We start from the raw sequence: 12222 nt of genomic DNA on the forward strand, positions 1-12222 counted from the left end.
TGACAGCAGTAATTGCAGATACTGGGATACTGGGCACATCAAAATAAATACGAGGGCAAGTATTTGAGCCACAAAAATGGGCTGAGAATAAAGGAACCATCAGCCCAAATGTGGTAAGTGTTGTCTCTTCTGGTAAAGGTGGCCACAGATAAAAGCTGATAGATTGGCAGCAGTTTTTAGTGGTGCTGAGTCAGAGTGAGGGCAGTTGTGCTCCAGGGTTTGTGAAAAAACTAAATTTAGAGATTTATAGTGTTCTCATGGTGAGGGTTGTCCAGGCCAACAAAGGGCAATGAAAGAGGTTTTAGCTGAGTGTTGAGGTCACTCCCTCCCTTTGACAGACCAGTCCAATCCAGAGAGGACTTTTTGGATGTTCCAAAAGACTTTATGGGGAAAGAAATGGGAAAAAAAAAATCCCAAAACAAGAGGGAAAGAAACACTTGTAGAGAAAGAGTTTCTGCATTGGGTAGTAGGTGCAACATAGCTGCACACCTGGAGGACAACAGCCTATGGTTTTTCTCATTAAATCTCTCACCTCAGTGACTCAGGTGGTGTATGAATGGGAGTTTCAGTTTATTGTCTTTGCTAGGACTTTTGGCATTGGGGTAAAACTCATTGCAGGTGCAGCATCGCCGCCCCCACTGCTGAGTTTGCTCAATTTCATGACTGTTTTTTGTCAGTCCTCTGTCACAAGGGGAGAGGAGGAAAAAACCGTAACTGGAAAACAGATCATGTTCCACCTTCCCTGCAGCTGCACCTGATCACCTTGAGCCTGTGTATTACATTGGATGAGAAACTGAGGCTCACCTTAAATGCTCATAACTCATGGGTGTGACTTGCAGAATTCTCTCAGCCGGGCGGAGGTGGGTGGGAGCAGCGCAGGGGCGCCCGTGGAGGCTGGGCAGGGGGACGGTGCTGCAGCAAGGACGAATCTCCGAGGGAGCAGAGGGGCAGGACTCCAAGAAAGAGGTCGTCAAACCCACTGCAGCAACACACAAACGGCACCAGAACTGGATGGAAGCCCATTTTTTTTCCCGAAGCTCTGCGCCGATTTAACCCTCTCAAGCGGCTGCACTTCAGCGCCGCAGCAGCAGGTCCACAAGTGAATGCAGTTATCAGCTCCCCCAGCCGCCTCCCCGCGCCCCCAAAGCTTCAGAGGCGAAGGCAGGGCGGGGACGGGAGCGGCGGGGAGGGCAGGGGAGCCGCGGGGCTCCGCGGGGCCGCAACACGTGGGCGGCGGGGCCGGGCGGGGCGCGGGGGCGGCGCCCGCGGTGCCGCTGTTCCCGGCCCAGGTGCTGAACCGGCGCCAGCCGCGGCTTAGCGGCCACCCCCGCCTCCTCCCGCGCAGCGGCTGGAGCAGGAGAAAGCGGATCCGGCAAGTCCCGGTCCCTCCTCCTTCCTCCTCCTCCTCATCCTCCTGAGAGCCGCCGGAGGGAGAGAGAGGTGGGAGCCGCCGCTTGGCGCAGCCGGCGAGCATGGAGCGGGCGGCGGCGGGGCCGGAGGCGGCCGGCGGCTGCTGCTCGCCGCTTGCATGAGCCGGCCGGGCGGCGGCGGGGAGTGAGGCCGGGCCGGGGCCGGGCTCGGCGGCTCCGAGCTCCGGCGGGTCCCCCGTGGCCACCCCCCGGCCCGGCCATGGCGGCGGTGCTGGGCCCGCTGCTGCTGCTGGGGCTGTGCGCCGGGCGGGCGGCGGGCGGGCCGCTCCGCTACTCGGTGCGGGAGGAGCTGCCGCACGGCGCCTTCGTGGGCAGCGTGGCCAGCGACCTGGGCGTGGATCCGCGGCGGCTGGCGGCGAGGGGAGCGCGGATCACCTCGGGCAGCGGCCGGCAGTACCTGGAGTTGGAGCTGGGCCGCGGGGCGCTGCTGGTGCGGGAGCGCATGGACCGCGAGGCGCTCTGCGAGCTGAGCCCCTCCTGCTTCCTCAGCCTGGAGCTGGTCATCGAGCAGCCCATCGAGGTGCACAACGTGGAGGTGGAGGTGCTGGACATCAATGACAACGCGCCGCGGTTCCCCCGGCAGGATTACCGGCTGGAGATCAGTGAGTCTGCCGTGCCCGGGGCCCGTTTCCACATCGAGAGTGCCCAGGACCCTGATGTGGGCACCAACTCTGTGCAGAACTATCTGCTCAGCCCCAGCCGCCACTTTGCCCTGGACCTTAAAGGCTTCCAGAGTGGCAGCAAACTCCTGGAACTGGTGCTGCAGCAGCCGCTGGACCGGGAGCAGAGTGCCCTGCAGCAGCTGGTGCTGACTGCTGTGGATGGTGGGGATCCCCCCAAATCTGGTACAGCCCAGATCTCTGTGCGAGTTGTGGATACCAATGACAACCCACCTGCCTTTGACCGCTCCACCTACACCGTGAGCCTTCTGGAGAACTCCCTGCCTGGCACGCTGGTGGTCAAACTCAATGCCTCAGATCCGGATGAGGGCTCTAATGGGGATGTGATCTACTCCTTCGGCAGCTACACCCCCCAGAAGGTGAGACAGCTCTTCAGCGTGGACCCACATTCGGGGGAGGTGAGGGTTAATGGCACTTTGGACTATGAGGAGGCATCCTTCTATGAGATCTATGTGCAAGCCACTGATCAGGGCCCTGTCTCTTTGGCTGGGCACTGCAAGGTGCTGGTCAACATTGTGGATGCCAATGATAACGCTCCTGAAGTGGAGCTGACCTCCCTGTACAGCCCAGTACCAGAGGATGCCAGGTCAGGAACTGTGGTGGCCCTGATGAGTGTCACTGACCAGGACTCAGGGCTGAACAAGCAGGTGAGCCTGCGCATTCCCCCCGGCCTCCCCTTCACCCTCAACTCCTTCAAGAACTCCTACACCTTGGTCACCCAGGGCAAACTGGACCACGAGAAAGCAGCAGCCTACAACATCACAGTTACTGCTACTGATTCTGGGAGCCCCCCTCTGTCCTCCCAGAAGGTGATCCACGTGGACATCTCCGACATCAATGACAATCCTCCACGCTTCGAGGAGCCTGTGTACTCAGTTTACATCCCTGAGAACAACCCCCTTGGAGCCTTCCTGTGCACTATTAAAGCCACTGACCCAGATGTCGCCAAAAATGCCTATGTGTCCTATTCTCTGCTTGATGGGGAGATTGAAGGGCTACCGGTTGCTTCCTATGTCTCCATTAAATCCGATAGTGGCGACATGTATGCTGTCAGGTCCTTTGACTATGAGACACTGAGGGAGTTCCAGGTGATTGTCCAGGCTCAGGATGCTGGGATCCCACCACTGAGCAGCACTGTCACTGTCTACATCTATGTGGTGGATGAGAATGACCATGCTCCACAGATTCTGTATCCTACCTCAACCAACACTTCAGCAGCCCTGGAGATGATCCCACGCTCGGCGTATGCTGGATATTTGGTAACCAAAATTATAGCCATTGATGGGGACTCAGGACAAAATGCCTGGTTGTTCTTCTACCTGGTGCAAACCTCAGATCCGGGTTTGTTCAGGATAGAGCTCCATACTGGGGAGATTAGGACTACTCGCAAACTGGGGGAGGACAGCACACCTACTTTCAACCTGACGGTGGAGGTGAGAGACAATGGAGAGCCATCGATGTCCTCATCAATAGCCATCACTATTGCTGTGGTGGACAGAGTTTCCAAAATCATCCCTGATAGAAGAAGACACTTTAAAAGCCCAAGCAATTACTCAGAGGTCACTCTTTATCTCATTATCGCTTTGAGCGCCATCTCCTTCGTTTTCCTTTTCACAATCATTGGGCTTTCTATTATCAAGTGCTACAGATACAGTCTGTATGGGAGCTCCTGCTGTGCAGGGTGCTGTACGGTCAGAGAACGGAGCCCTGCTGAATTGTACAAGCAGGCCAACAACAACATTGATGCTAGATTGCCCCAAGGTTTAAAAGTACAGCCCCATTTCATTGAAGTGAGGGGCAATGGGTCTCTCACTAAGACCTACTGCTATAAGGCCTGCCTGACTGCAGGATCAGGAAGTGACACTTTCATGTTTTACAATACCTGTGGCCCAACAGGAACTACTGGTCCCTCTGCAGTGGTGACTGAGAGGCATCTGACAGGACAGAGTGGGCAGAGTGCACAAAACCTGATCATACTTAGAAATGACTCCATTACTCCTAATGAGGTGAGGCTCCCTTGGTAAATGGTCTGAACATGGTCAGAGCAAAGTGACAATGGTCAGAGCAAATCTGTATTCAGGCAGAGGTTCCAGCTGGAAAACTCAGATGGAGCATATTCCCTTAGGAGCTTGCCGACACTCAGCTCTGAAACTTGGTTATAATGAATCTAATCTATGCCATGCATTTTGTTTCTAGGTAAATACTGAGACTTTCAGGGTCCAGTTGGTAAGTTTGGTTTATGCATCTGGTGTTTGAGATTCACCTCATTTTTGCAGCTATATATATAGCTGTACTGAGTATTGCATCCTTCCCTGTCTAAAATTGCCTGCTGCTACAGAGTGCAAGGGAATGACACATCTAGTCTTACAGTTTTGATGGGAAAACTCATATTGCAGGAGAAAAATAATCCGTGATTAGCCTTGAAATCAGGAGGTTACTTTATGGCAGTTGTGGATGTTTGCTGCTTTGCTGTCTTTGTATCTAAGTAAATCTGTTGAATTTAGAAAAGCATATCATTGCAAGTGTGAGCTAATGTGAGCATGTTTTAGTGGTCTGAAAACTGCAATCCCTCCTCTGATAATGTTTGTTCTACCCAGTGCTGCATTTTATGCCTTCTGGCCTGTGACAACCCAGTGACATCTTTGCAGAAAATTAGAGCAAGTCACCATCATTAAGTTACAAAGTGACAACTTTAAACCTGCTGGGTTGCTGTTGAAAATTGTTTAATACCTATGGTTTGACCAGCCATGTATTAACCTTTCCAATATTTTCCCACAGTGAAGAATTAATGGTTGCTTTGTGCTGGTGTGCAGGAAGCCTGCAGTTGGTGTGTGGTTTGCATGATCTGTGCAATTTCCTTTTTACACGTGTTGGGACTGAACTCAGAAGCACTCACAGGAGAGATTAATTCTGGTACACAAAAGGAAAATACTGCCATTCCTGTGTGTTATTTGTATCCCATAATTGTGGCAGGTGTAAGATGATGGGGGAAAGTCAGGGAAATAACTGATGGGAAAGAAAGGAGCCTGCCTTGTGAATTCTTGCCACTGAAATACAACTAATTTATTTCTGTTTTTTCACATATGAAGATGTTAGCATCTTTAGCAACTGTTTTTTGTTGAGCAAAGATGCCCATATCTTAAGGGCCAGCAAGTCTTTCATAAAAATGCTTTTAGAGAGTAATGATCATCTATTCAACATTAATCCATTTAAAATTAATGCAGTCTTTTACTGTAAATCACAGTGGCAGGGTACAGGGGAAGTACTTTTTCTCTTCATTTTTTGTATCTTAAAATGTTTCTGAGTGTAATAAAATGCCTGGAATGTGTTTGATATAGGAGGGAATATGGGACATGCTCTATAAGCATGTGTGCTGAGGAATCAAAGAGTGAAACACACACTTCACAGCTGATTTTTGGGGTGGGGGGTGTGCAAGAAGAAAAGCACTAGGAGAAAATGGCTTCACTTTGGATTCAAGACGAGTAGGAAATCAGTGTAACAAAGAGATTCCTATCAAATTTTGAGACTCACTCCATTGAATGCAATGAATTAGCAAGCCTCAGCTACCAGTGCAGATCAGGCAGTGGCAGCAAAGCCAGCCCAGACTTGGAGTACAAAAGCAGAGAAATGTGTAGAACAAATTAATGAATGCTGCCTGTGTGGAGTTGTAATCCAAAATGGGAATCTGTTATTAAACTCGTTCTGTATGATTTAAAAGAGGTTCTGACAAGTTTTACTCATCACAAATTCTTTGCTTTCTGCTTCTTAACCTGTCCTGTGGTGGGACATTCTGTCAGGATGTATCAAGGCCATGTGCACTTGAGGAAATGGCTGAATGTAATGGCATTCACTAATTACTAGTTCCTAGCTAATTACATATTAAAAGTCACATCTTTCTCCTGTTTCAATCTCAGCGTTTGCACTGAATGACTCCATCAATTGCTTAGCAACCCTAAATTCTACGTTTTAAGGATAATGATCTTTGTATTAATAGATTTTCAGAGAACTGTGTTTCTCTTTTTAGTTAAAGTGAACTTTGAATCAGCCTTTAAGATCCTGTGCCTTTACTTGTGAGGCATAGCAGGGCAGTTTTGTCCTTGCACCAATTTACAAAGTCAATCTCTGATCCATGTGTTACTCTTGGATAATGTGAACAGGTCCTTTCTTTTTTTTCTTCCACACAGTTTTTGGAATTGTATTTTCTGCTGGTTGTTCATTGATGAGAATGGGACCAGGTGAATGGGTTTGCTATGCACAGATAATCATACCTAGGATTTTACAGTGTTTTACAAATATTGGCAATGTTGTCTATACAATGAGAGGAAAAATATTTCCAAGTTGTTTGGGATTAATCTCAGTAACACTTAGGGCAATAAATCTTAATTATTTTCATATTTGCTGATAAGATCAAAGTTCCTAATAATTACACAAAGTTGTGACTGACTTTATTGGGTCATTAGAAGGATACAGCAGAAATACAAACAAGTGCAATAAGGTTAGGCAGGAGCTTATTTGTACCTGGTGAAGTTCTGACTCCTGTGTGGCCATTCCTTTTTTACTGCCAGCACTGTGAAGGTGGAAGGGAAGCTTGTTTCTGCAAGATAACTGCTCACCCTGCTTACCTGCACAGTCCTTTATGGATTTATAAGTATGACTCAGACCAAGGATGTTTTGTAAAAGAAGAAATTACTAAAGCAGCTGCACAGAAAACCTTGGACACGGTTATTGCTGTCAGGAGGCTGGTGATAAGGGTAGCAGTGCGGGGTTAATGGATATTGCTCTCTCATCAGATAACTACAGCAGAGGGACCAGGCAGGCAGTGCAGGCAAAATGAAGGGATAAAAAAATAACTGTGGCTTCATTTCTGGTGCCGTGTGGGTTGTGGGCAGCCTGGACTGCTGTCTTTCCAAAGAGGGGTGCACACATGATGAAGAGATTGTGTGTGAAGTTGTGATTTTGTCACTGGGCACTGCTGCAGTGATGGTCTCTCATCTTCAGGAGGGGTTTCAGTGCTTTAGTCTGGAGTCTGTTTCCTCCTATTCCTGTGAAGATGCTGAATGATGTCTGGGTAGTGTCTGGTCCTTGGTTTTTCTTTTCATTTTTCCCTTTTTGTTCTTACATCCTGTGCAGTTAAGCTCATTCTTTGTGTCTTGCATCTTATGACAGCCTTTTCCCTTCAATGCAGGAAATAACAATCAAACCAAAATGTTCTAACAGGAGTTTTCTGTCCCAGAAGGCAGCCTGGTACATTCTTAATGAGGAGTGGGCACTCAGGATACTTCATAGAACTAGACATAAACTCTTTTATATTATCCATTTTCTTGAACCCTTTTTTGTGTGGTGACACACGTGGATGAAAAAATAGAGTGTTTCTTGTGATGGTCAGAAACAGAGCATGTTGCTCTATGGACACTTTTAAAGAAAGTGAAAAAAACCCTGCACATTGATGGTGGTAAGACCCATGAGATCCACTGAAGTTTTACAGCTCTTTGCTCTGCTTCTGTCTCTGTATTTTTCACTTCAAAACCAGCTTGCTAAACACATGGAAAAAAGGAAGCAACACTTGAGTTGAACACATTTTGATACTGCTTTGAATGCAAGCGTGTTTTGAAGTGTCTAAACCTAATAACCCCAGAGCATTGTTTGTAGCAATCTGTCCAGGAGATTTCTCTCAGAGGATTTAAAGGTATTAATGGTGGAATGTCTTACAATCTCAGTTCAAGAACTTAAGCCTTTAAGAAATTCTCCAGCCCCGCTGACATTGAAAAGGTTAACTATAAATGTTTGTTCTTTTGTTTAATGGCAGTGTCTGAACCTGCTCAGCTAAGCAGGGAAGGTGCTCTCTGCTTCAGGGCACAAACTCTTGGTTTGAGGCTCCTGCTGTGCCAGCAGAAATCTGCATCCAGGGTTGAGCAGAGGTGTTTTCCTTCTCTTGGAACTCATTAAATGTACTTTACAGAAGCATTTGTCTGTTCCCTTCACCTCAGTTTTCTCAGAGTTAGGAATGAAAATTAACATTCCCAGACTTTGAGTTTTTGAATTACATCCCCCTTCCAATTTCCTTTTTGATTTCTTCAAGGATGAACATGTATTTAAATAGTTTATTCTCCACAGCAAGTCAATTCTAAACATTTACAGAAGGAAAGCAGGAATAGAAGCCTCTGTTTCCTCACACCTGTCAGCACTGTCTCACTGGAAAATAAGCAGAGCCTTATGTGGTCAGAGGTTCTTAGAGGCTTTTATTATTGCTTCAAAGCAGATACATTTGATAAATATACCTCATGTCATTCTGTTGTGCATTTGTGTGGAAATCAGAAAGAAGCAGGATGTTTTTAAGAGTCTCAGCATCTGGTAACTGTTTGTAAATATTTGATTCATGCTTCTCTACCTCAAGCAGGTTTTGTTCTAGCAAGCACTGTAGTGAAATAGTAGTGTTCACATTGATGAATTGAATATGGGATCAGGACAATATTTTTAAAAATTAGAAATTTCTCCTGCCCCAGGGAGAAATTCTAACTGTATTAGATAAAAAAAGAGAGCTGAGGAAAATGTTTATAACAAAACATTTTCACCTAAATTTATTCTCCACAAACCAGTGAAACAACTCTTCAGTTAACCCACTTGAAAACAACAGTGTGACATTTTGCATGAGCTTTCTTGCTCCTAAGATGGCTCTGCTTTACATTATACATTCACATTATCAGACTTCCCAATGGGACTGTTTTTTTATGAGCAGTAACATTAATGCCTGTGGTTATGTGGATGGCAGAATGTGCCTGGTGCCTGGAAGAAGCAGCAGGAGCAACCTGGTGGCATGAGGCGTTCTCCTGGTGCAGTGACAACCATTCTGTAGGCACCTGGATGGATTTTAGTCTCACACCATGATGATGTGTGCTTTAACTGAATCAGAAAAAGCAGCTGATGGGAAAGAAAGGAAATGGTTGATTGCTTCTGTGCTGGATCATGGGATTTCTTTCACCTACTGACAGCACTGCTGGACTTGCTACATGACTTCCAAAAATCTCTGAGGGAAGTGGGAAGCTAAAATTACCTTCAGCCTAGTAGAATGTGCTGGATTGTGATAAACAGAGTCTTGTAATGAGCTGGGGAGGTAAAAGGAACAATATTGTCTCCATCAGCTTTGTGTGACATGGTGGGAATCTGGGGAATTACAACTGGGAAGCATCCAGACCTTCCCTTCAGAGCCTGTATTCCTCTTTGTGTCCCCTCTGTGTCCTCACTCTTCCTGGCCAGCTGTACCTTGTCCTGCTGGTGTTGGTTTAGGACACACTGCACATCCCACAGCCAAATCTGGGACTCTGGGGCTTTGCAGAGGAGCCCACTGAGAGCCCCTGGGACTGCCTGGGGACTCAGCTCTGCTTGGGGATGGTGTCCTGGCACAGTGACTGTGCTGTGGGACACACTTGGCCATGTGGCAGGTTTCAGGGAGTGCTGTGGTGGAGGTGGACTGTTCTTAACCAGAGATATAAATCAACTCAAGCATGTAGACTGTGAATTCCTGGTGGATTTCTGAGAAGCAGCACTGCTGCATCTGAGCTGGGGAGAGATATCTTATTGAATAGGTTTGGTGCTTCTGCTGTGCTCAGCTTCTGTTACTGGTCATGCTTTATTGCTTTTCTAGTCCAGTCCCATTTAGAGATGTATTGAAACAACTTTTCTCTTATGGCCAGAGAAACTGAAAGAATTACAGCCTGTAGCAGAACAAAAGGAGAAGCCAGTTATGATGACAAAATAGAAATTTCACTGTTTTTGTCAGTTGGAGGACACTGACCTGTGCTAACACAAGTGTGGGACAAATGTGCCTCTTGCTGGGCTCTGAAAATACCCAGTCAAGCAGCAAGCACATGCTAAAACTGGGTGAAAATAGATCTGCACAAAGGCAAACTGCTGCCCAACTGCTTCATGCTCTGGTTCTTCCTGTAATGACTTCAAAAAGAAGTCACAGATATTGATTTTTTTTTCATAGTTAAAAAACCCCAGCCCCTGGTGGTCAGCTGTGGCAATGGTTCCACCTCCAGAGTAAATTTTTCTCATCCTGTTCCCTCCTTCCTTCTTCTGCTCCTCTGGGAACAGCACTGCAGCTCTACCTAAAGAGCCATAGGAAAGAAAGAACTGTTTGGGAATAGCCACAAAATGCTGGAGCTTCTGGATAGTAACCCTTGAAAATACCAGTCTCCTAATTTCTCTTATATTGACATGAGTCTTGGTCCGTGCATATGAAGTGAATAAATGCTGAATTTCTAACTAATGAGTTTCTCCTGCCACCATCACTCATTCAAGATCTGATGTCCCATTGCAAACAGAACATTGATTTTTGTTTTCTAGCCAAGAGTTGGAAAGTTCTCATCTGAAAACCAAAAACCTATGTTTTGTGAGTGGTCTTTTTCCTCTTTTCTCACTCCTACCCAACTAGAGTCAGACTTTTTCATGCTTTCATGTGATCTCACTTAATCTGTGTTTTGCCTGGGACTGGTAAGATTCCTCCTCCTCACGTTGCCTGTACAAGTTAGTAACCTGCACCTCTCAAATTGCAAAATAGAACAAAAGTCCAGCAGTTCCCTTGCTATAAAAAAAAAACCCACATCAGAAGAAAAGACAAATCTTCTGGTGTCAGCACCCTTCCTACTCAAGAAAGGCAAACTCAGGGGAGGATCAGATCAGTGTGTGTTGTTCTCTATCCTCTTTCATTGACTCTTACTACATGGTTGACTTTAGAGTTGCTTTGACATCCCTGGGACTGGGCCAAAATGGAATTAATCAGAAAAGACTAGAACCATGCATAATGGGCTTCTTGTCAAAGCACTTTCTGCTAAACTCAGCAGAACCTGAGCATGACAGAGAACAGGGGGCTAAATGGGAAGGAAATTGCTAGCACAGAGGTTTAATGTGTGGTTGCAAACAGCAGCCTCCTCCCTTTTGTGTAACTCAGACCTTAAAGAATGAGCATCATCCAAGAGCATCTCAGTCTTGAGTGATGCTGGACCTGGGAATGTGGTGATAGAGCAATACTGCAAGTTGTAATTGCTCCATTTTTGTTTGAATAAAACCTATTGATCCAGGGAAAAGCATATGCCAGACCTCAAGAGGAAAGACGGAGTTGGCTTTAAATAATTCAGAACATTCAACACTTTCTTTTTCTCTTTCAAGTAATGGGGTCAAATTCATTTCTGATCTGCCTCCAATAATTTGAAGAGAATTAAACCATTACTGTCATTTATTATTTGTGTGATTGGCACTGTGCAAGACACATCAGGAATGAATGTAGTCCATTATGGTTTTGGATATAAGTTCTGCCTTTGAATTCCAGTGCCTGAACTTAAGCACTCACTACACTATCACCTACAGAATAGTGGTTTCAGTTTCCTGAGAAATAACCTTGGTATGTCCTCAGGGCTTAATTTTAAGGGACCTGAGCTTGCACTCATTGGGTGTAGTTGAAAATTACAGTGACAGTCCCCTGACAATGCAAAAACGATTTTCTGGAGCAATTTCTGATCAACTGAGGGTTTCTTAATTATCTCCTTATTTAGCAAGTCATGCTGCAGCACATCAGCATATGCAGAGGTTTGTTGGTCAAAGGGTATTGTTGGCTATTTTCCCCTTCTACCTTTTATGTCCTCTCATGAATATGGAGAATCTAAGAGGTTTTGGTATTATGGACATGTCTGACCTTAATGAAAGACTTGCTGCAGTCTGCAAATCTGATACCATCTGTTGCAGTCCTCTGCAGTACACTGAATTCCAGCAGAAACCTCGCTGCCCCATGTCCCCCTCACAGGGAGTTACATTTACACACCCTCAGGCAGATAATATTTAGTACGGGAGTTCTAAGTTTCCTCACCTTATCAGGTAAACAAACAATATATTTTCTGGATTTCTGATGTTGTTTTCTTATCCTATGCCCAAAATGTTGATGAATGTATGAAATAACTTTCCACCAGTTTGCAGCATTAAATGTTCTTCGACAGAGATCATCTCTAGCCAAAGCCCCTGGTGTGCAAACAAATTTATTGCAGAGACACTCCCTGTGTGCCCATTTGAAAGTTTCTTTAAATTTGTAGGAAGATTTGGCAATTCACAAAATTTGAGTT

General features: G+C 46.2%; 1 protein-coding gene across 8 annotated transcripts in view; it reads left to right on the forward strand.

Annotated features, from left to right (window-relative positions):
• LOC111935707 (protocadherin alpha-C2-like) overlaps positions 1-12222 on the forward strand; it is a 90249-nt gene that overhangs the window by 39650 nt on the left and 38377 nt on the right. The window contains exons 1-2 of one of the 8 annotated variants that reach the window (XM_086851219.1): positions 1309-4116; positions 4307-4336. The exons of 3 other annotated variants lie outside the window; for them this stretch is intronic. In XM_086851219.1, the coding sequence (XP_086707345.1) occupies positions 1630-4116; positions 4307-4336 (2517 nt within the window). In that variant the 5' untranslated portion in view covers positions 1309-1629. Of the gene's footprint in view, positions 1-1308; positions 4117-4306; positions 4337-12222 lie in introns of those variants that run through there. 4 more of the 8 variants (XM_086851215.1, XM_086851222.1, XM_086851221.1 and 1 more) reach the window with 4 other exon arrangements.

The sequence above is a fragment of the Cyanistes caeruleus genome, chromosome 15, assembly GCF_971803275.1.
Source record: "Cyanistes caeruleus chromosome 15, bCyaCae1.hap1.1, whole genome shotgun sequence".
NCBI classification, from domain to species: domain Eukaryota; kingdom Metazoa; phylum Chordata; class Aves; order Passeriformes; family Paridae; genus Cyanistes; species Cyanistes caeruleus.